The sequence below is a fragment of the Diabrotica virgifera genome, chromosome 10 (genome assembly GCF_917563875.1).
Source record: "Diabrotica virgifera virgifera chromosome 10, PGI_DIABVI_V3a".
NCBI lineage: Eukaryota > Metazoa > Arthropoda > Insecta > Coleoptera > Chrysomelidae > Diabrotica > Diabrotica virgifera.
The window spans coordinates 118890696-118911590 of NC_065452.1; the positions used below are offsets into that span (position 1 = coordinate 118890696).

At 32.4% G+C, this 20895-nt stretch overlaps 1 protein-coding gene across 3 annotated transcripts in view; it reads right to left on the bottom strand.

The window, feature by feature from the left end:
• LOC114330784 (histone deacetylase 6) overlaps nucleotides 1-20895 on the bottom strand; it is a 45110-nt gene that overhangs the window by 20798 nt on the left and 3417 nt on the right. For 2 of the 3 annotated variants that reach the window (XM_050663636.1, XM_050663638.1), the window contains exons 2-8: nucleotides 18631-18685; nucleotides 18357-18568; nucleotides 17461-17641; nucleotides 16555-16826; nucleotides 16299-16491; nucleotides 16136-16195; nucleotides 11210-11669 (exon numbers count right to left, since the gene is read on the bottom strand). In XM_050663636.1, coding sequence (XP_050519593.1) covers nucleotides 11210-11669; nucleotides 16136-16195; nucleotides 16299-16491; nucleotides 16555-16826; nucleotides 17461-17641; nucleotides 18357-18568; nucleotides 18631-18685 — 1433 coding nt within the window. Of the gene's footprint in view, nucleotides 1-11209; nucleotides 11670-16042; nucleotides 16103-16135; nucleotides 16196-16298; nucleotides 16492-16554; nucleotides 16827-17460; nucleotides 17642-18356; nucleotides 18569-18630; nucleotides 18686-20895 lie in introns of all 3 variants that reach the window. The other variant, XM_050663637.1, reaches the window with a different exon arrangement.

The window sequence follows — 20895 nt, forward strand, 5'->3', positions numbered from 1 at the left end:
CATGAATACAGAATTAGAAATAATTTTTTTCAATGTTATTGATCGAAGAATAATTATTTTCAATGAGAACTTTTTAGTAATTATAATTTTCGTGGACCCACAAACAGAAATGATATTTTTTGCTGATACTCCTCAAAAAATAATTTTTCTCGCTAACACTTTACTAGGGATTATAATTTTCACGATCATATAATCGAAAATAATATTTTTCGCGGCGTTCATTCAAAGTTATACTCTTAACGGCATTTTTCGGAGTTATACTTTTCGTAGGAGGCGGCGATATAACGAAACATACAGCTCCCGGAACGAACCATGGCCGATGTGAAACGCTCTCATCGGTCGTACGCCCACCTAATACGCAGAAGGATTTCTCTCACCGGCCATGGTTCGCTCCGGGAACTGTATACAGGGTGAGCCACGCTCAACGGGACGGAGCCTACCGGTGAAACGGCTAAAGATATTAAAAATTCCTTCCGTAGGAATACGTAGGTCAGTACCGGCTACAAATTAAAATTTGTGAAATATATACAGGGTGTCCCAATTTAGCGTAATGATATAAAGTTATATATTTTTAAATGGAACAACCTATATTTTACTCTAATTTTGAATTCTACTGAACAAAATAATGTTATTTTATTCAACATTCCCTATACCTATTTTTGACAGATTTCGATTTTATGTGGGTTTTTCTAAAAATGTACTATTCGCGAAATTAATTAATTACACATTATCGCATAAATTTTAATTAACGTCTTTTTGTCAGTTAATTGTCAACTGTCCATGCTTTACATCAGAATAATTACCATTTGAAACTAATCTACACAGTGTTCGCAATCTGAAGTGTCAATGCTGTACAATATTTTGTATAATTACTTTCTTAACTTAAATGGGACACCCTGTATTTTACTTTAATTTTGAATTCTAATCAAAAAAATAATATTACTTTATTAAACAATCCCTATACCTATCTTTGATAATTTTCGATTTATTTGCATTTTTTTGAAAATGCACTATTCTAGAAATTAATTAATTATACTTTATTAGGTACATAAAGTTCTAACTTAAACAAAATACCCTATATTTGAATGCTGTAACAATTATTATAATCAAACTATTATAAAATTTTATATTAATATCTAGTATCTTCAGATCTATTTGCATTATGTTACCTGGAACATTAAATGTCGTTAATTACATAGCTCATTATACATTATAAAGAATGCCATGAAAAAACAAAAGGTACCTAGCTGTCAAACTAATAGTCACACTATTAACTGTATTGCTTTCAATTAATAGAAATGGCAGACTATTCAATTGAAGACCGAGTAAATATGATTTTAATACATGGTGAATGTGATCAAAACAGTTTGTTAGCATCAAGAGTCTATGCTGAGAGATTTCCCTTAAAACGTCATCCTCGTAAAGAAGTATTTGAAAGAGTCTTAACAAGGTTTCGTGAAACTGGCAGTGTTGTTTATACTAAACGAAAATTGATCAATCCCATAACTGAAGATGAAAATACCGAATTAGAAGTTATTCAATCAGTTATACTTTTGCAGTCATACAGTCATACTTTTGCAAAATATCCCTTTAAATATTAGAAGAACAATGTTTCTGCAGCTAGACGGTGCTCCAGCACATTACACGCGTAATGTTAGAGAATATTTAGACAGAAAATTTCCCGGAAAGTGGATAGGTAGGGGTGGTGCTGTCAATTGGCCTCCTAGATCACCTGGGTTAACATCAATGTACTTTTTTTTGGGGATATATTAAAAGTTTGGTTTATCAAACTCCACCTACAACCGCGGAAGACATGAAAACGCGTATTCGTAATGCGTTTGCAACAGTTACTCCAGAAATGTTAAGAAAAGTAAAACAAAATTTTGAACACAGAGTGAGGTTATGTAGTGAAGAAAATTGACAACATTTTGAACATTTAATGTAAATTATTTTTTTCCAGTGTGTTTTGTTTAACTTTATGTAATAAAGTGTAATTAATTAATTTCAAGAATAGTGCATTTTCAAAAAAACGCAAATAAATCGAAAATTATCGAAGATAGGTATAGGGATTGTTTAATAAAGTAATATTATTTTTTTGATTAGAATTCAAAATTAAAGTAAAATACAGGGTGTCCCATTTAAGTTAAGAAAGTAATTATACAAAATATTGTACAGCATTGACACTTCAGATTGCGAACACTCTGTAGATTAGTTTCAAATGGTAAATATTCTGATGTAAAGCATGGACAGTTGACAATTAAGTGACAAAAAGACGTTAATTAAAATCCATGCGATAATGTGTAATTAATTAATTTCGCGAATGTACATTTTCAGAAAAACCCAAATAAATCGAAATCTGTCAAGAATAGGTATAGGGAATGTTGAATAAAATAACATTATTTTGTTCAGTAGAATTCAAAATTAAAGTGAAATATAGGTTGTTCCATTTAAAAATATATAACTTTATATCATTACGCTAAATTGGGACACCCTGTATATATTTTACAAATTTTAATTTGTAGCCGGTACTGACCTACGTATTCCTACTGAAGGAATTTTTAATATCTTTAGCCGTTTCCCCGGTAGGCTCCGTCCCGTTGAGCGTGGCTCACCCTGTATTTGTATATAAACTTTAAACAAGCTTTTAATAGTATGCATACCTAAAAATGACGTTGCAATGTTCAAAAGAAGCAGTTAGAGTAGATGGAGAACTGACTCCCCTATTATATAGGGTGTCCCGAAAAGATTGGTCCTAAATTATACCACAGATTTTGGGTTCAAAAATAGGTTGATTAAACCTTACTTACCTTAGTACAAATGTGCACATAAAAAAAGTTACAGCCCTTTGAAGTTACAAAATGAAAATATTTTTTTTCCAATACATATATCGAAAACTATCGAAAAATCTATCGAGATTTTTTACTAAAAATGGACATGTGGCATTCTTATAGTAGGAGCATCTTGAAAAAAAAATTATAGTGAAATTTGTGCACCCCATAAAAATTTTATGGGGGTTTTGTTCCCTTAAACCCTCTTAAACTTTTGTGCATGTTCCTATTAAATTATTATTGTAGTACTATTCGTTAAACATATTGTTTTTAAAACTTTTTTGCGTCTTAGTACTTTCTCGAAAAGCCAGTTTTTATCGAGATATTTTGAATATTTGTCAAATCCACCGCATATTTGTATATGGTTAAGTACGATTATAGAGACCTGGTAATATTATGAAAAATTTATAATTTACATTTTTATAATGATCACCCTCTTTACATAAATTAAACTAAAAAAACAAGTTAAAAGTTTAGTTATCACAGATTATTCGAATCTTCTTGCTAGGTCCACTACTTTGAATCTCTTCAGGCGTCGTACATCATTGTGGTCATCAGTGAGGTTGCAGGCTAACTCGTTTGGATGAGATTCTAGTCTCTTGGAATATTTTTTGTAATATTCTGTTATTACTGTTTTTATGGATGGCACATTGAGGTCTTGCTCTATCACATATTTTGGCACGTACCAAGGGGCATTCAGCATTGTTCTAAGGACTTTGTTCTGGAATCTCTGCAGTATTTCTCGGTTACTTTGACTGGCTGTCCCCCAAAGTTGGATACCATAGGTCCACACTGGTTTTAATACAGATTTATATATCAGCAGTTTGTTTTCAAGAGATAGTTGAGATTTACGACCGATGATCTAGTACATTTCTCGGAATTTTATTCCTAGTTGTTTTCTTTTTGAAAAAATGTGCTTTTGCCAAGTTAATCTCCTATCAAGATGGATTCCTAGGTACTTGACAGTATCGGTTTGTGGGAGTTGCGTTTCATTTAGTGTTACAGATGGACATGTTTGTCTTTTCATGGTGAAGGTACATGGATGGATTTACTCTCATTCGCCTTTATCTTCCATTTTTTAAGCCATCTTTGTACATTATTAAGGTCTTTCTGAAGGATTCTGGATGCTGTATTTGGATCATGGTGAGAGGCTAGTACAGCAGTGTCATCAGCAAAAGTTGCACACGTTGTTCTGTTACTTGTGGGTAGGTCAGCAGTGTAGAGCAAGTACAATATCGGTCCCAAGACACTTCCTTGTGGTACTCCGGCTTTTATTGGTCTTAGGCTTGTGTATTCATTATCCTGCTTGACTAGGAAATGTCGGTTGGAAATATAGATTTTTAGGATTTGATAAAAAGGATGGGAAGGTTTTTCTTTAGTTTAAAGAGCATACCAGCATGCCATACCTTGTCGAAGGCCTGATCAATGTCCAGGAATGCAGCAGAACAATACCTTTTATTTTCTAGATCACTTCTGATGTGTTTTACCAGTCTATGTACCTGTTCTATCGTTCCGTGTTGTGTTCTCCCAAATTGGTGTTGGGGAATTAGTTTCCTTTCTTCTATAACTGGGGATAATTGTTTAAGGAGAAGTTTTTCCAAGATTTTTGATAGAACAGGTAGCAGGCTTATTGGTCTGTATGAAGTCACCTGAGTTTTATTTTTCCCTGGCTTAGGTATGAGAATAATTTGAGCAACTTTCCATTGTTCTGGGTAGTAACCTAGCCTAAATATTGCATTAAATACTTGCGTTATCATTTTCAGACCTTTGCATGTCAATTGCTGCAGTACTTTCCCGTTGATCATGTCATACCCTGGAGCTTTTTTTGGACTGATTTCATGCTGGATAATATTTCTAACTTCTTTAGTGGTGATTTTTTGTATAGGTAAGTCCATCTGGTAGGGCGATTCCAGGAAGTCATTTATTTCTTCCTCTGTGTCACCATCTTCCATGGGATGTGGCTGGAATACATTTGTGAGGTGATTTGCAAATGCTTCGGCTTTTTCCTTATTATTTCTACACCAGTTTCCCTGTTGGTTCCGTATTGGTGGTATTTGTTGTTTCGGGTGTTTGATTTTTCTCGTGGCCTTCCAAAGGGAATATTCACTATCTGCGTTTGCTGATAAACCTGTAAGATATTCTTGTATTTTATTATTTTTGATATTATGCAATTGTAGTTTAATTTCCTTGGTGATTTTATTTAATTTTGTCTTGTTCTCAGGTGTTCTTTTTCTTCGCCACTCCTCCTTTATTTTTCTCTTTCTAGCAATCATTTCCTTTATTACAGTTGGGCAATGCTCTTTAAATTATGTTTGGTAGCAGTTAGGGGTAGCATACCAAGCAGCTTCTTGTATAGATTTCTGAAGATTTTCTACTGCTGCGTAGATGTCACTTTCTGTTTTCAATGGGATGTTTATGTCAATTAGTTCATCTAGTTTAGTCTTGAAAATGCTTCAGTCTGTTTTGTTACTGCATAGTGATGGTTGTTTAGTACTGTTTGTTATTTGTGCATACCATGTCGCGATTACGCTAGAGTGGTCAGAGGGTAGATCGTAACAAGATTCTACTTTTGCCAATTTAACATTAATTCCTTTAACAATATAGAAGTCAAGTAGATCAGGTATTTTTGCATTGTCGGTAGGCCAGTAAGTTGGTTCCCTTGTGGCGAGATAATTTGCATTGGTCGCGTTTATAGCTTTAAGAAGTTCTCTGTCTTTTGTGGTAATAATTCTGGATCCCCAGGTAGTATGCTTAGAATTAAAATCTCCTCCTGCTATAAATCTATTTCCTAATGTTTTAAAGAAATTTTCAAACTGTTCCGTTTTGTTATTGTGCTTTGGCGGACAGTATATAGCTGATACTGTTAGTGGGCCTAGTTGATCTTCCACAATGCTGGTGGCCTGTAGATAGTCGCATTCATGTTTTTGTATTTCGTAGTGCTTTAGTTTATTACTAACTATAATTGCAGTGCCTCCATGTGCTTTTTCGTTGGGATGTTGCGTATAATAAGTTGTAAATCGTGGAATATTAATGTGGTTTTTGGATGTAAAATGAGTTTCTGTAATCAGCATTATGTCAATTTTTTGTGCGTTAATAAATAGTTTTAATTCTTCTACATGTTGACTTAAGCCATTGGCGTTCCATAATACTAGCTTTAGTAACTGAGTCATTTCTGGTTGAGAATCATGGTTAGGAGGTTGAGCATAGTGCTCATTTGTTCCGTTAGTTTTTTTAACATGTCTTTCAGTTCTGACATGTCTGTGTGGTTATTAGTTTGATTTGGTATAATATGTTGTGTAGTAGTTTGGTTGGAGGCTTGCTGGTTAACTGCTTGCCTTGCATGTGCATATGTTATTCCAGGTTGCACATAGTTGACTGTTGTAGTTCTATCTTGGTTCTCTACAGGTCAAATTTTCAATTTTTGTCAAAGAATTTACCTATTGTTCTCAGTTAAGGACAGATTGTAAATATTACAACATAAAAAAAATTATAATATGAAAAAATACTAAGAGACAAAAAAGTTTTAAAAACACTATGTTTATCTAATGGTAGCGCAATAAAAGTTTAATTGGAACGTACACAAACATTTGGGGGATTTAAAGGAACGAAACACCCATAAAATTTTTATAAACATATTAAAAAAGAAGCCGCATCTCGACAAAAACTGGCTTATCGAAAATATACTAAGTGGTAAAAATGTTTTAGAAATATTGTGTTTATCTAATGCTACCACAATAATAATTCAATTGGAACGTACACAAAAGTTTGGGGGGTTTAAGGGAACAAAACCCCATACAATTTTTATGGGGTGTACAAATTACACTGTTGCTTTTTTAAGACGATCCTGCCATAAGAATGCCACATGTCAATTTTCAATAAAAAATCTCTAATAGTTTTCGATATATGAAAAAAAATTCATTTTCATTTTGTAACTTCAAAGAGCTGTAACTTTTTTGTGTACACTATTGCATATAGGTAAGTGAGGTCAATCAACCTATTTTTGACCCCGAATCTGTAATATAATTTATGACCAATCTTTTCGGGACACCCTGTATATCAATGTGAGAGTGAGACAGGAATACGCACTATCTACCATGCTGTTCAACCTAGTTCTTGAGGCATCATCACAAAAACTAATGTATAACCGGCCATATAAATACCAAATCAGTATAAATTACTGTAGTCTAGGAGCCAGAGGGGTCACCGTGTCCTTTTCAATTCTGATGGACAAACTCAACGGTTTCTTATGGATTTTTGGCTGCTGACTACGAATTTCGAGGGTGGATTTCGATCCGAGTGGTCAAAAAATTGTTATAAACAATTTAATTGTTTATAAGGCTCTGGCTTGTAAACTAAAAGAGATAAAAAAGAATGTTTTAAATAAAATTTGTTCGTTAATAAAAAACGAAGAAAAAAACGTTTACTAAACGTAAATCCAACAATTATAACTCAAGATATTGTAAAATTAGTGCACAATGCAAATTGCAAAATAAGTACTTTTCGAAGCTTTATCGATCGTAACTCAGCTTCTACGCATGCAAATGAGCCTTAGTAGGTCTCATTTTAAAGCATCATTAATAGGCTTCCAAACAAAGTTTGTTAAATTGCTTTATCTTCATTTGTTTTAAAATTATACCCGTTTGAAGTTATAATTTTCTTAAAAAAAAATGTACATTAATTTGTTTATAAGGGTTTTAAGTAAATTTGAGCTGTAAACATTTATACTTTAATTAACAATAATGATAGAAGAACTCAAAAGTAATAATTTTAGCTTAAGAAAATGCTCGTAAGTTTATTTTTGGTCAATATATCGATATTTTAATGGCGCGCTATGAGGCGCAACATCGGTTCACAGTCAAGGATTTTTCGACGCTTTATCGATCGTAACTCGGCTTCTACGCATGCAAATGAGCCAATATGTGATATCCCTATAAAAATGGATCGAGTTATTTTGCAACATCATCATTGCATATAAAACGAGCATTTATGTTGTGGCGGCATACACACAATTGACGTGCCTTGATGATGCTGGAAAAGAACTAGATCCACTTTATATGGATACTATCCACTATCCATTGGATATCTATATGATATAGATTATATCTATATCATATAGATAATTAGACTCTGAAGCCCCAGAAAGTTTTAGTTTTACTGCGTACAAGAACAGACTTAGTACCACCATGTAACTGTAAAAATTGCTCTAAGAACTTATGCAGATGCAAAAAAGCTGAGATTCCCTGTGTATATCCATTCAGATGCATGAAACAAAAAGTTTGTAAAAATAGTATTAATAAATAATATCAACTCATTTTTAGTTCTATTTCTGAAATATTAGTTTTTAATGTTATTTCTCATTTAGTACAAAAAATAGAAAACAGTAAATAGAATGAAAGGACATACGAGGTTACAGTATAATGATTTAATTATAAGAATTATAGGATAAAATTTTATTAGGATCTTCAAAAATGAAAAATGAAGATAACGTATATATACATAGAAATTATAATTTGCATCGAGAAGTTAGCGCGTGAACCGATCTTGCGCCTCAGAGCGCACTATTAAAATATCGATATCCTGGCCGAAAATAAACTTACAAACATTTTCGTAAGCTCAAAATGTTCCTTTTGAGTTCTTATATTATTGTTAAAAAAAGTAGAAATGTTTATAGCTTAAATTTGCTTGAAACCCTTATAAACAAATTAATGTACATTTTTTTTAAGAAAATTATTACTTCAAATGGGTATAACTTTAAAACAAATGAAGATCAAGTAATTTAACAAACTCTGTTTGGAAGCCTTTTAATAAAACTTTAAAATGAGACCTTCTAAGGTTCATTTGCATGCGTAGAAGCCGAGTTACGATCGATAAAGCTTCGAAAAATACTTATTTTGCAATCAGCAATTTGCATTGTACACTAATTTTAGTAAACGTTTTTTTCTTCATTTTTTATTAACGAACAAATTTTATTTGAAACATTATTTTTTATCTCTTTTAGTTTATGAGCCAGAGCCTTATAAACAATTAAATTGTTTATAACAATTTTTTGACCACTCGGATCGAAATCCACCCTCGAAATTCGTAATCAGCAGCCAAAAATCCATAAGGAACCGTTGAGTTTGTCCATCAGAATTGAAAAGGACACGGTGACCTCTATTTGGCGCCTAGACTACTGTATACACATAAAAAATATGATGTAGCTACCATTTTAGTAGGAGCAAGTAACGACTAATGGAAGTGGTCAAGGAAATTTTATTAATCCTGAGGCACGAAAAAGAGGGCTTAAAATAAGAGAAACAAACAACACTGTCAAAAGAACACTTGACGAGACCAAAAGAACTCCGTAAGGAGCGAAATTAATGCACGTATTTCCAGTAGGAATCATATACAGGGTTGCGAAAAAGTCTGGCAAAGTTATTTTCTCGGAAACAGCTAGAACGATTTTTATAGATTTTGGTGGGTAAGGGTCTTTTAATGCGGCCGATATTATAGCGGTAATTACACTGTTGTCAAATCTTCCGTTTTTCTGGAAATCCGATTAACTTTCTTATTTCAAATAGAACACCCTGTATATTTTTTGAGTTTTGGAATCCTGATTATTTTTCATATGATATTCCCTATACCTAAATGCCATAATTTCGGAGTTATTGCTACATTTATTAAAAAAAAATTAACAATTTATAAAAATCAATTTTTTCGGCCCGGGTAGACATTATTTTAGGTTCCTTGGATCATTGGGAACAAAAAAGCTCTTTTGTAATTTTTAGTCAATCGTTTTCGAGTTATAAACAATTTAAAACTGAAAAAAAAACGAAAAATGACGATATTCAAGGTTCAAAAACACAAGTAAAAAAAAATAATTTTTGAAATTACAAAGTACGTAAATTCGATATAGTCCGTTCGCTAAACTCAGACTCAACTGGCTAGTGACTTAAGCTAGTAATTTTGCCAATTTGATAAAATTGCCAAAAAAATCATTACTAAATAGTTAATAATTACTAAATATTTAGTAATTTTGCAAATTTTGTCAAAATTGGCAAAAAACAAAAAAGTTACGTACTAAAATCATCAGCCATTTGCGTCTGAGTTTAGCGAACCGACTATACCAAACCTTTTCCTATCAGATACCTATAAGAATTTTTGGCACGTTCTATTCTAAAATATTGTTTTTTTAATTATTAATGAAGCGCATACGAGAGAACGAGCGATTGGGCTGCATTAACAAGTAAAAAATATTAGAAATATAAGATAATAAAAGGTACAAATAAAAGATAAAAACTATTTTTATTTTAAGCGAACCGAATTATTACAATAATACAAACAAAACTAAAATAAAGTTCTCACATTCACATGTCTTGTAACATGATACTTTTATGCAATTTTAGGTAAGAGTGTATACGACCTAATGGTTCGGAGAAGTGGCCCGTCCATGAAGACTCCATGTGTTTATTCTAACACTAACAAAAATAATAGTTTATAGTTGAGTATATAAATTCCAATTAAAATGAAACAAGACCAAATTGCTTATCGGTAGCTGATAAAATAGGCCTTAAACTTGAATTTAGGCACTTTGTAGTTTCAAAAATAATATTTTCTACTTGTGTTTTTGAACCTATTTTGGGTGAAATTTCGATTTTTTTTTAGTTTTAAATTGTTTATAACTCGGAAACGATTAACTTTAGAGGAAAATTACAAAAGACCTTTTTTGTTCACAAAGATCCAAGAAACCTAAAATAATGTCTACCCGGGCCGAAAAAATTGATTTTTCTAAATTGTTGTAAATTTTTTTTTGGCAAATGTAGCAATAACTCCGAAATTATGGCATTTAGGTGTAGGGAATATCATATGAAAAATAATCAGTATCCCTTAAGAATTCCAAAACGCAAAAAATATACAGGGTGTTCCATTTGAAATAAGAAAGTTCATTATATTTCCAGAAAAACGGAAGGTTTGACAACAATGTAATTACCACTACCTATATTATCGGCCGCATTAAAAGACCTCATCCACCAAAATCCATAAAAATCGTTCTAGCGGTTTCCGAGAAATTACCGTGTTGCTAGACTGTTTCGCAACTCTTTATACTATGCTAATAAAAGATTGATGACATCGATATTATTAGACAAAATAACCAAAATGACTATCTTCAGAACATTAATTATTAGACCCTTAGTAACCTATGGTTGTGAGACCTGGATAATGACAAAAAAGATAAAGCGCAGAACTCAAGACCCAAAAATATGAATTTACGAGCATGGAGGAGGACACAAGAGAGGTCTGAATGAAAGCCATGGACAGACAGGAAAACACTCATTCAGGGTTATGATGCCCAAAAAAATTAAGAATAAATAAATAAAAATTATTAAAATTAAAATTATTACCAGTTCGTAGGTCTTCGATCATTTTTGTGTACTTCAAAATTTCCATCTCACTCCTCACGGGATAAAATCCCATAGTTTCATATACAGTAGTTGGCTGAGGAGTAAAACGATATATTACTTTAGACAAATGCTCGGTTTCACTGTTTATGCTAAGACATGCTTTAAGAGGTACACCATTCTTTGGGTAGGAAAAAGAATCCATAAGATTCAAACCATCCCAAGTTCTACGTAGATAGTAAATAGCACTGTTTATCACATTTATTACTTCAGGATGTACTTCTTTAATACTAAGTGGGTAACATGGATCGCCTAGTAGAGCTTTCAATGAGCAAACAACTCCTTCTGCTAAAGACTCTGGAAAATATCCACCTTCCAGGCACACTACAAGTCTTCCATTAGCTAATCCAGATAGCAGTGTAATTAGATGGCCGTAAAACGCAGGAGTAACTAACATTTCACCCTAAAAATTGAATAATTAAAAAATAATTCAAAAAGCTATAAAAAATCGACATTCAGTATTTAGAAAGGTGAAGTTGCAATGAAACGTGATAATGAAATATACACTGCGCGTCAGAAAAAACAGGCACCCCAAAAAATGGGTCATGTTTGATGTCTCGTATCTCCTAAACCTGTTGTCCGATTTAAGTATTTTTTTAATATGTTATAGCCTTATTCTTTAACAATATCGCTGTAATAATATTGTTGCTAAACAAGTAAATTTTCATTGTATACCGGATGTACGAATCAAACTGTGTTTTTTTCTCAAAGTTCGCAACACCCTGTGGAATATTCTAGCATTTATAAAATACATACTGAAATTAAAACTTAACTATAGCCTCAGGTTTTCTTAACATTCTGTTTTTTGATTCATTCGCAAATGTTGGAAAATACAAAAGTTAGGTACTTTAACAACTAGTCATGTTTTTCATCAGTACAGGGTGTTTCTAAATAAGTGCGACCAACTTTAAGGGGTAATTCTGCATGAAAAAATAATGACCATTTGCTTTATAAACATATGCCCGCAAATGCTTCGTTTCCGAGATACGGGATGTTGAACTTGTTCTTACAAACTGATGATTTATTTATTGCCCTAAAACAGGTTGAGATATGCAAATAGAATTTGGTAAGTTTTAAGAGATAGTTATTGGACATTTTTTGACATGCAATTAAGAATTTTATATTTACGATTGGCGTGCATACGGGTAATATGACCGATCATATTACCCGTAATGCACGCCAATGGTGAATATAAAACTTTTAATTGTATGTCAAAAAATGTGCAATAATTACGTCTTAAAACCGACCAAATTCCATTTGAATATCTCAGCCGGTTTTGGGGCAATAAATAAATCGTCAGTTTGTAAGAAAAAATTCAAAATCCCGTATCTGGAAACGAAGCATTTGCGGACATACGATTATAAAGTAAACTGTCATTATTTTTTAATGCAGAATCACCCCTTAACGTTTGTCGCACTTATTTAGAAACACCCTGTACTGATGAAAAACATGACTAGTTGTTAAAGTACCTAACTTTTGTATTATCCAACATTTGCGAATGAATCAAAAAACATAATGTTAACTGAGGCTAGGTTTTAATTTCAGTATTTTATAAATGCTAGAATATTCCACATGGTGTTGCGAACTTTGAGAAAAAAACACAGTTTGATTCGTACACCCGGTATACAATGAAAATTTACCTATTTAGCAACAATATTATTACAGCGACGTTGTCAAAGAAGAAGGCTATAACATATTAAAAAAATTACTTAAATCGAACAACAGGTTTAGGAGATAAGAAACATCAAAAATTACCAATTTTTGGGGTGCCCGTTTTAATATGACGCGCAGTGTATTTTCCATATGATTTGAATGTACATATTTTGTCATATATCTTTTCTTTATGTTGCCTCTACTTTTTGCTTCCTCTGTAAGCGTCTTTAGTGCTTGTTTTTAATTTCTTACTTCTTGTTGAGAATACCAGATTGTTTGTATATCCTATAATTTGTGTAGAGGTATGTATATTTAGCTACCCAAGTCCAGTTTTCTTAATTTTTTCAATCTAATGTTAACATCTAATTTCTAATTTTTCCATCTAATAGTAACAAAGTTTTAGACAGTACATTCCAGGAAATGATGATGATCGTGGTGATGAGTTGATGACCAAGTATGAGTTACCTTTGGTCTTCCAGTGGCGTACAAAATGTTTTTGTAAGAGAGAGGTAGACCTGTATTGAAGAATTTTTACAAAGTATATGTACTATTCTTTCCTTAGCGCTAAGAATTTTCTAAACAAATATGTGGGAAAGGCCATAATGCAACTGAATAATTTAAATATCGCAGTAAATTGTTAAGTATTTTTATCAAACAATCCTGCAAAAAAAAATCATCATTTATGACTCCATAATGCCCCCCCCCCACATGGGGGCGCACGCATCATAAAGAGTCATAAAATTTATACCCTCACAACTGATTTTTGCAGGGCTGTTTAATAAAACTATTTACAATGTACTGGTAATATCGTCGACAAATTTTTAAGGGTACTCCCGAAAATTTTCCGAAATAGAAATGTTGTCCAACTCGACATGAATAACTGAATAACAAAAGTCTCATGAGAGAGGAAATAATTTTTTCCACCTACCTCTATCGAAAGTATACTTTTCCGGACCTGATTGTAGGGAGCAAAGTTGTACTTTTCCTCCCTAGGGAGGAAATGTAAAAGTGACGTCATGGTATTTCATTCATGAAATATAACTTATTGACGCCCTGTATAATATCTATTTTCTATTACGTAAGTATCTATACATTTTAACGGTTATTTATAAAACACCCTGTATTTTGCAGAATGGTAAAAAACAGTAAATTGTTATTTTGATTTAACAATGTTTACATTAATAATTTGACTTATATTTGACAGTTGACAGTTATATTGTACCTACTTGTTAGTTTTAGTCCTAATAAATTTTGTTGGTTAGTTATATAAAATAAATTAAGTAAAAATGAAAAATGACTTGTTATTAATTTGAGGAAGGTGGAAAAACCATATGTATAACATGGGAGTAAAGTGCCTTTTCCTCCCTTGAATGATTACTGCCCTCCGCTACGCGTCGGGCAGTAAACTTCATTCTCGGGAGGAAAAGTAGCACTTTCCTCCCTTGTTATACAAATAGCTATTTTAATATCGTCCTGAGTAATTGGATATAAAATCATTTTTGTTGTTGAGGTATCGTTAAGTTTATAGTAGTTAGGATTTAACAGGTGAATTTTGATGAACCTAAATACACTCCTAGCCAAAAAAACCGGGACACTTTAAAAATGGGTCATTTTTGATGTCTCGAATCTCCTAAACCTGTTGTCCGATTTTAGTGATTTTTTTAATATGTTATAGCCTTATTCTCTAAGAATATGGATGTAGTAGTAATGTTGCTGAACAGGTAAATGTCATTGTATACCGGGTGTATCAATAATACTGTGTTTTTCCTGAAAGTTCGTAACACCATGTGGAATATTCTAGCATTTAAAAAATATTGAAATTAAAACTCAATTGTAGCCTTAGCCTTTCTTAACATTCTGCTTTTGACTCATTCACTTATGTTGGATAATGAAAAAGTTAGGTACTATGACAACTAGCATGTTCTTCATCAATACAGGGTGTTTCTAAATAAGTGCGACAAACTTTAAGGGGTAATTCTGCATGAAAAATAATGACCGTTTGATTTATAAACATATGTCTGCAAATGCTTCGTTTCCGAGATAGCGGATGTTAAATATTTTCTTACACACTAACGATTTATTTATTGCTTTAAAACTGGTTGAGACATGCAAATGAAATTTGGTGGGTTTTAAGAGGCAGTTATTGTGCATTTTTTAACATACAATTATGTATTTTATATTCAACATTGGCGTGCATACGGGTCATATTACCCGGTCATATTACCTGTATGCACGCCAATGGCGAATAAAAATTTTTTAGTTGTATGCCAAAAAATGTGAAATAACTACCTCTTAAAACCTACCAAATTTCATTTACATATCTCAACCGGTTTTAGAACAATAAATAAATCGTCAGTTTGTAAGAAAAAATTCAACATCCCGTTTGCCCATTTGCGGACATGTTTATAAAGCAAACTGTCATTATTTTTTCATGCAGAATTAGCCCTTAAAGTTTTTCGCACTTATTTAAAAACACCCTGTATTGATGAAGAACATGGCTAGTTGTCAAAGTACCTAACTTTTTCATTATCCAACACAAGTGAATGAGGCAAAAAGCAGAATGTTAAGAAAGGCTAAGGCTACAATTGAGTTTTAATTTCAATATTTTTTAAATGCTAAAATATTCCACAGGGTGTTACAAACTTTCAGGAAAAAAACACAGTATTATTTTTACACCCGGTATACAATGACATTTACCTGTTCAGCAACATTATTACTACATCCATATTTTTAGAGAATAATGCTATTATTAAAAAAATCACTAAAATCAGACAACAGGTTTAGGAGATTCGAGACATCAAAAATGACCCATTTTTAAGGTGTCCCGGTTTTTTTGGCCAGGAGTGTATAAGTCAATAAATAGTAGACAAGAATGCACCCGAATGACCATAAGGAGGGAGCGAAATATACAAAGCGTCTCAAGTTATTAGAAATAATTGCTCTGGTAGCCATATAATTCAGATGTACAGCATTCAAGAAACAAAATTTATTTACAATACTGAGTAAAAACATTTAAACGGGCAACACCATACGCTATTTTGACAAATTCAAAATCAAGCCACAAATAAGTGTATTATACAGCTCTTTTACTCCAATAATATTTGAAAAATTGCTTTTTCTCACCTTTTCATCCCCCATACATGAGTCATAGCCTGCTGATACAATTATCAAGTCTGGATTAAACTAAAAAATTAAGAATAAATTATATGTATTTACCTCTGGACATCCTATAGAAGCATCATAACCTGCTGATACTAATACTAGGTCAGGATTGTACTAAAATAAGATAAATATTGTAAATTATTGATATAATTGCATACATTATAATCCAACCCTTATTGTTAAATACTAAAATTAATAAAAATAGCTATATATTTACTTGGTATGCCACTGGAAGAAGCACATTTAATATGATGGCAAGGTAGTCAGAATCACTTAGCCCTGTTGCATTCAATGGAATATTTATATTATATCCAGTTCCAACCCCTTCACCAATGTAGTCAAAGTCACTCTCTCTTAAGTTTGGCCAGAATGTTCCTTGTTCATAACGGTGAATTGAGAAATACAGAACACTAAAACAAGTTACAATTTATATATGTTATAGTGAATATATTTATATATTATCGATTACTTACTCTTTCCTGTCATAAAACATTTGTTGTGTTGCTTGACCATGATGGACATCATAATCAACAATCAAGACTCGCTTGGCATGGCCTGATGAAAGTGCCATTTCAGCTGCTATAGCTACATTGTTTATGAAACAGTATCCGCAAAATTCGTTACTCATTGCGTGATGACCAGGTGGACGAACCAAGGCCAATCCATTTCTGAGGTTGCCAGTCATTACTTCTTGAGTTAATGATAATACTGATTCGGCAGCTGCTATTGCAGAATCATATGTTTGCTACAAATGAAAGTTAACAGTAGTATTCGATAGGGAATTAAATAGTAAGATCAAAAACAGATTTTTTTCTGATTGGACTATCAACATTTACTTCACCAAAACCTATAAACAGTTATGTACATGTAGAATACTTGAAACTTTAAGCTAGAGGATAATCAAATCGATTATTTTTGAAAGATAATCAAATCTGTGGATAATATTTCTCCATCATTTAGTATCTGAAAAACATGATGTCCTACCCCTTCACCAGCATATTATCTAAATCAACTTATTCATACCTATTTCTTAAAATATGGTAGGGATATCAAAAGTTTAATAAGAAAAACATTTTAAAATCCTACATCTTGAAATGTTAGCACAAAAAATTCTCAGACTTATAAATTCTCAAACTAATATGAAAAATCCACCAATGAATATAGTTTAAGATCAAAAATGATACATAGAGTTGATGAGAAGCAAAATAGAATTGGAGAGGAACAAAATATGGCTAAACTCCTATTTCTGCACTGCATAATACGATCTTAAAAAGGGAAAGAATCAAGTGATCAATATAGAATAAATAAACATTTAAGTTAACTAACTTAAATATTACTGTACAATACATATTCTTCTAATAAAAATTATTCACATTTACCTGGGTAAAATACACAGCATCATATTTAGACGAGAATGTTCGTAAATCTTCCCCAGAAAGTTCCTTAGTTGATTTGAGCTTTTCTAATAATTCAGGTGTATGTTTCTTCAACAATACTTCTGTAGAAAAATGTAACCTTGGTACTAGTACACATCGATCTTTTAATTCCAAGGCATTAATCCTAAAAAATGTATGTAAAAATATTATTTGAACATTTATATGTATATGCACATACATAGGTCATAATTTATATGACTTTGGTGCACATTGTTTGGTTAACATGCTGACAGCCAACTACAAGTTATCACAAAGTAATATAATATAACTAAATAAATTTGTCATTTTAGGCCAGATTGTTTAAAATTGCTGTGGCAGTCACCGTGTTAATGACTTAACAGAATTAGATTTATTTACAAGTTATAATCATTTTACAAAGGTTTTAAAAGGCTGAAGTGACATCTGTGGTTTGACAGTGACATCTGTTTGAAGGGTGACATCTGTGGTTTGTATTTCGTTCTATTGTATTTTATTTTCCCCTTCATTTCTAGCATTTTTTCTGTTTTGCATGAATTTCAAGTAGTTTTAGTTAAAACTTATGACCTAAATTACTAATTGCTTAAAGCTAATTACCTAAGTATTGCATTTTTATGATGTGCTATGATATTTACAGTAAAAATAATATTTAAAACCTTAAGCTCTGTGTATAAAATATATGCACAGTAGTTGGGCTGAGGGCGCTGTGTGTATAGATATTATTCACAGGGCATAGCCGAATTATAGACTGTAATTTTTTGCGGCACCACGGATCCCATCGCAATATATAGTTTGGCGCTTAACGTGTTAAGGATAAATAATATAATATTTAATAAAATTAAGGAACTTGTACTGAAAATTACCTTCTTTCAGCACAAGCAACTCTTTCAATGTTTTCAGGGTATAAAGGATCCCATATACAATAGTGGCTTGAGCTTTCCTCTTGAATAAACCCAGTTTTACTTGGAGCAACTGTTATACAATTGTTTGCCAGTTCGTAAGGATCTTTGAGCGATGCAACTGGTTGCCCAAGTTCAACTTTCCTCTTCCGTTTTTCAGCCAAGAATTGTGACAACTAAAAATGATTTATTTACATTAAAGTACTAAAATTATTAATTTAAGTAAAAATAAAGGTACCTTTTGTCTTCCTCCAGGTGATTTGGTTGCTGTGGAAGCTCCTGGATCACCACCACTGAAAAAGGTTTGTGTTAATCAAAAATAAAGGTAATTAAATACTGTCATGGCTACGAGCATGATATATGGGGTCTAGAAGTAAATAAAAATGCACATAGGAGGAGAACAAAGAGATCTCATATTAGATGACTTGACCACAATAAAATGGTAAAATGGTTCTAAGAAATGACTTTAGTCAATCTTATGATCTGGTGGATACAAGATCTGTAAGATTTAAGCACTGCCTGACTGAGTATGTAAGGAATCGAAGATGAGTAACCTTTACCTTGGAGTCTTCATTTCATTTGATTTTAATTGTCAGAGATTTTCATTTTAATAATATTTTCAGGAATTTTAATTTACTTAAATTATAATCATTTGTTTAACAATATTTATTAATTATTTAATACTTAGTTTAGTATTTGTGTTATGGTTAGGATAGTTTATTTTTGTTATTTGTAAAAATAGGGACATCCCGTAATAAATAAATAAATAAATAAATAAATTAATAAAGCAGTGCTACGACTACAAATATCTAGATATCAATATTTCGCATGCTGGAACAAAGCCATAAGAGAAAGAAATACATCAGGTAGGAAAGACATAACATTGTTAAACAGCATTTTATGGGACCAATCCATCAGCAAAGAAAACAAATAGAGTATATATGAGACTATAATCAGGATTATTATTCTACAGGGTGATTGATTAGTGGGGTAAAGCTCAATAGATACCCTATAGTAATAGATAGCAATAAAAGTTTATAACAGGGATGGGCAAAATTTTTTTAGAAAGGGCCACAAAATGTTTTTGTCTATTACCGAGGGCCGCAATACAGTGGCGGATCCAGAATTTGGGGGGGGGGGAGTCATGGATCTTGAGGATGATTGAATTACTTTTCTCTAATGCAAGGCCACTTAGTCTTACCACCCCTAGGATAAGTGGGTTTTCAATTATTTTTTGGATGGGCATAATTTTTTTTTGTTTGACAGCTCTCGGTTTTTCTTTGTTTTAGAAGTATTGAATTAATATTTATTTTCTTTGGGGGGTTGTCGTGACCCCGTGATCCCCCTCTGTTTTACAAAAATTTAGAAAAGAGAAGGGGAACACCTGTTAAATGTCTCAATTAAATTACTATATTGTTCTTTAGTTAGACCTCATCTAGAGTATTGTTCTTGTGTTTGGTCTCCATCTTACAATATTTACATAACAAAAATCGAGACAGTCCAACACAAGTTCTTAAGGTACATAGCATATAAACTGGGTATACCTTTTGAGTTAAATCAGTTAAATTATTATCAAATTGAAACCCAATTGGGTATTCTCTCATTGCGTGACTGACGAGTAATTAAGGATGCAAGGATGCTCTATGGCATAATTAATTCAACAGTTTTGTGTCCTCAGCTACTTGAGCAGGTTGGTCTCCATGTACCTCTCCGCAGAACTCGATTAAATCAAACATTCTATGTTCCTATCCATAGAACCAACTATGCATATAACAACTTTTTATCTCGAGCACTAAGATGGGCAAACACTCAACCTGATCTAGATTTCTTTGCACCGAAGTCTGAATTCATCTCTGGCCTCAGACGTTTGTTTGTTTGAGTAGTTGTTGGATATTCATTATTGTGATATATGAATCTGATTTATGTGTTTAAGTTTGTGATATTTATATTTTATTGTATTATTGTTTTATTATTACTATTTTATTGTAGTTTTATTATTATTGACACATGTATTATGTATATTGGACTTATAAACTTGTAATCTTATTGGGCAGTGTCCCGTTGAAAATAAATAAATAAAGTATGCTCAAGCGCGCTGGCGCGAAGCTGCTGCAAAGCGAGTCGAAGGTAGGGATATCAAACTTGCGGTAATGTTACTTCGGTCCAACTGGAATTTTCAGAGACTACTCCCGAAGCTATGTACTTTCTTTTAAAATAATAAAATATTCGAAATTTTCAAAATCTTCGAACCATACCTCTCTCCCCTAAATAACATTCTTACTTATATAAGCATGATGCTTGTGGCATCTTATTCAATTGACTATTTTTCCACCTACCTCTACCGAAAGTATACCTTTCCTGACCTGATTGTAGGAAGCAAAGTCGTACTTTTCCTCCCTAGGGAGTACGACAAAATTCTGTGCCGGAAACCCAAATAATTGCCTGCGTTATGTTGAAAATTTGCAGAAAAATCACCCGCTGCGAAAGTGTTAACTAATTAGCT